Below are 3,472 nucleotides of genomic sequence, written 5' to 3'. Positions count from 1 at the left end.
CCCCAGATTATATGTTTCACTATATGAAATTATTAGGCCTGCGAAAATTTGAAACATAGTTAGCTTGATTAGGCATAGAATTAACATCAAACATGTTACCTGATTGACAGTCATGGTTAGGGTGATCTTCACCATAAAAATCATACATAGAAGCAACTATTGCAGGTTTTTGCATTTGAAGTCCATCAATCTTCTTATTTAACACTTGCATTTGTGCTGCCAAAGCTGTGATAGCATCTATGTTATAAACACCCGACGTTCTTCTCACAGGCAACCTCTCTATCGACCATTGATAAGAGTTTGAAGCCATTTCCTCTAGCAATTCATAAGCTTGTTCTAGTGTCTTCTTACCTAAAGTACCACCCGCAACAACATTGATCATATTCCAAACTTCACAATTAAGACCATTATAGAACGTCTGGACTTGCAGCCAAACAGGTAATTCATAGCGGGGACATCTCCGGAGCATGTCCTTGAACCTTTCCCATGCTTCATATAATGATTATGTATCCACCTGCATAAACATAGTAATATCATTACGTAACTGTGCAGTCTTTACAAGAGGAAAATACCTACTCAGGAATTTTTGTGTCATCTGCTCTTAGGTTATAATCGAGCTTGCTAGTAATGAGGTCAACCAACTCTTAGCTTTGTCTCTTAATGAAAATGGGAACAATCTTAGTCTTATAGCTTCATCGGAAACTCCATTGTGCTTAAAAGTATCACAAATCTCAAGGAAATTTGCAATATGTGAATTACAATCCTCATGTGCCAAACCACCAAACTACACTGACTGCTGAATCATCTGGATGATTGCTGGCTTTATCTCAAATGTGTCGGCAATGATCACTGGTCATCAAATGCTCAATGTCGCTCCATTTAGAGATGGGGTAGAGTACTCGTTTAGTGTACGAGTTGCTGGTAGTGTTCCATTATTTGGGTTATCGTGATCACCTATGATCTCCCTTTTGATTGCTCTCTTTCTTGCGTGAAAAGTGCACTCTATCTCAGGATCAAATGCTAGTAAAATCTTTTTAGAGGCTTTGGTCATACACTAGCAGAAACACTTATTGGTTTCCAATAAAAAAATCTCCAAGTAATAGGTAATCTTAAAATAATCACAAACAATCTAATGGTCCCCGGCAATAGCGCCAAAAACTTGATGCAACCAGATCAACTCTAGCAAGTGCACTAGTCGTGTTAGAGTAATAAAGTGATGAGTTGAGTATCGTCCCATAGAGATCTAAGCAATTATTTGTAATTACCTGAAATTACCTACACGTTATATGAGAAAACAAAATTTTAGAGTGTAAAAGTAACGGATTAAAAATAACTAAATTAAACAAATAAATAATGTGAAGAATTTTGCAATATTAATGAAGTTAAGGTACATATTTCCCCATAATTATGCTTGACAACTACTCTTAATACCCGTTTGTGCTATGAATTGGTAGGATTCTTCTAAAGCCAATTATCCTTATTCAGGCATAATATTTTACTTAATATAGATCCCTATCCGATTACTATGAAATTAAGAAGCATAAATTCATCAATCCCTTATGACTAATTCGCCCTATTCGGTAATGAATTAGATGGTCCACAAATTAATCCTAGAATCTCTATTCGATTACTTCTAGTTTTAGTACGCTGTGCAATGTTATTCCAATAAAACAATTATGAATATGAATTAAGCAATAAACCCTAACTTCTCTATTCAAAACACTGTAGCTGCATCTTGCAAGCACAGAGATCTTCTACGTGATAAACAGTATGAAAATTTGATATCTTTAATTTCTAATGGTGATCTTCATATGGGACGAGGTTTGAATCAAGAATGCACTATCAAACGACCAGGAGATACACGTTGGGGTTCACAAATAGGGACAATTCATAGTGTCATAAATTTATTTTCTTTTGTTGTTGATGTGCTTAGGGTGATTGAGATTGAAGGAGACGATTGGCAAACCAAAAGTCAAGTAAGGAGTTTATTACGAATCATGGAGAATTTTGAATTCGTCTTTTTGTTATTCTTATTGAAAAGAGTATTGGGAATCACAAATGAATTGCCGCAAGCATTGCAAAGAAAAGATGAGGATCTTTTTAATGCCATAAAATTTGTACAAATTTCAAAGCGTCGATTGCATAAAATGAGAAATGAAGACACTTGCTTCGACATATTGTTAAAAGAAACTTCTGATCTGTGCAAAGATAATGACATGCCAATCTTGGAGAATATGGAAGATAACTTTGGAAGGACGAAATGGGGTATTGCACCAATTACGAATAAACATCATTTTAAGGTGGAATTGATGTATATAGTTTTGGATAACATTCAAGAAGAACTCAATAATCGTTTTGATGAAGTAAATATGAGGTTGCTTCAATGTATGGCATCTCTTGATCCAAGTAAATCTTTTGTTGCATTTAAAAAGATAGATTACTTGAATTTGCAAAGTTTTATCCTGGCGATTTCCTCAACATGATATTTTGTTGCTCGATGATCAACTTGAAAACTATTATAAGGATGCTAGCACTATTGCCAATTTCGCTCATGTCAAAGGGATTGCCGACCTTGCTAAAAAAATGGTTGAGTTTAAGAAGGATGTTGCTTACAACAAAGTTTTCTTGCTTACTAAATTAGCATTAGTTTTGTCTCTGGCTACTGCAACAGTAGTTGAAAGGGTGTTCTCTTCAATGAATCTTGTGAAGAATAGTTTGCGTAATCGAATGGGAGAGGAGTGGATGAACAATTGCTTGGTGGTTTACATTGAAAAAGAAGTTTTGCTACAATTGAAAATGAAGATATCATTGAAAACTTTTAGAATATATCGAAGCAGAATATCATGTTAAATTGAAGATCTTCAGGTATACTATTCTAACTTGCTTTCATCTTCAAATAATCGATATTCATATATTCGAAATTTTCAAGTATACCATTCTAACTTAATTTTTTGGTCTATCCGCAGAGGATGTGTGGATCTTTAATCTAGATGGTTGAGTTTTGATATTAACGTTTGGATTTGGAGTTATACAGCCTAAAGTTTGACTGCTTCTCTTGTGATTTTAACCCATCTCTTTGTAAACTTTTATGTTACTTGTGTTAGAGTTGTAATTGACCTCTAAATTTGTGTAGAACATTTTTGGTGGATTGTGGTTGTTGTAAACTCTTTTGATTATATTGGATTTAAATTCTCGTGGTTTTTTGCTCTCTTTACATTGAAAAGGTTTTTCCACGTAAACATTTTCTTGTGTTTCAGTTTGAACTAAGGATCGATTAAAGAAAACAAATAACTAAAAGGAAACACAAATTCAGAATGAAAGATGAAGGAAGGAATAAGAGACAAAGGTTAGATTTAGAGAGAAATATGAATGTATTGATGACTTTCCCTTTCACTTTACATGTTAATTATAAGTGTGTTTATATACAGTTTAGAATGTAATCTTGTATAATCAAAGTTGCAGATATTGTGGG

General features: G+C 34.0%; 1 protein-coding gene and 1 non-coding gene across 2 annotated transcripts; both read left to right on the top strand.

Annotated features, from left to right (window-relative positions):
* The first annotated feature begins 440 nt into the window (after positions 1 to 440).
* Positions 441 to 546, top strand: LOC116123062. The gene has a single exon (XR_004126986.1). It is a non-coding gene; the product is annotated as a small nucleolar RNA R71 (small nucleolar RNA).
* Positions 547 to 1,997: 1,451 nt separating this feature from the next.
* LOC116123040 lies at positions 1,998 to 2,850 on the top strand. Its single transcript, XM_031408827.1, has 2 exons — positions 1,998 to 2,406; positions 2,456 to 2,850. Exons 1-2 carry the CDS (start codon positions 1,998 to 2,000, stop codon positions 2,848 to 2,850), a joined length of 804 nt encoding a protein of 267 aa, XP_031264687.1.
* The last annotated feature ends 622 nt before the right edge of the window (positions 2,851 to 3,472 follow it).

Source organism: Pistacia vera, unplaced genomic scaffold (genome assembly GCF_008641045.1).
Source record: "Pistacia vera cultivar Batoury unplaced genomic scaffold, PisVer_v2 Contig14, whole genome shotgun sequence".
Classification (NCBI taxonomy): Eukaryota; Viridiplantae; Streptophyta; class Magnoliopsida; order Sapindales; family Anacardiaceae; genus Pistacia; species Pistacia vera.
This window is presented reverse-complemented; position numbering and strand designations above follow the sequence as displayed.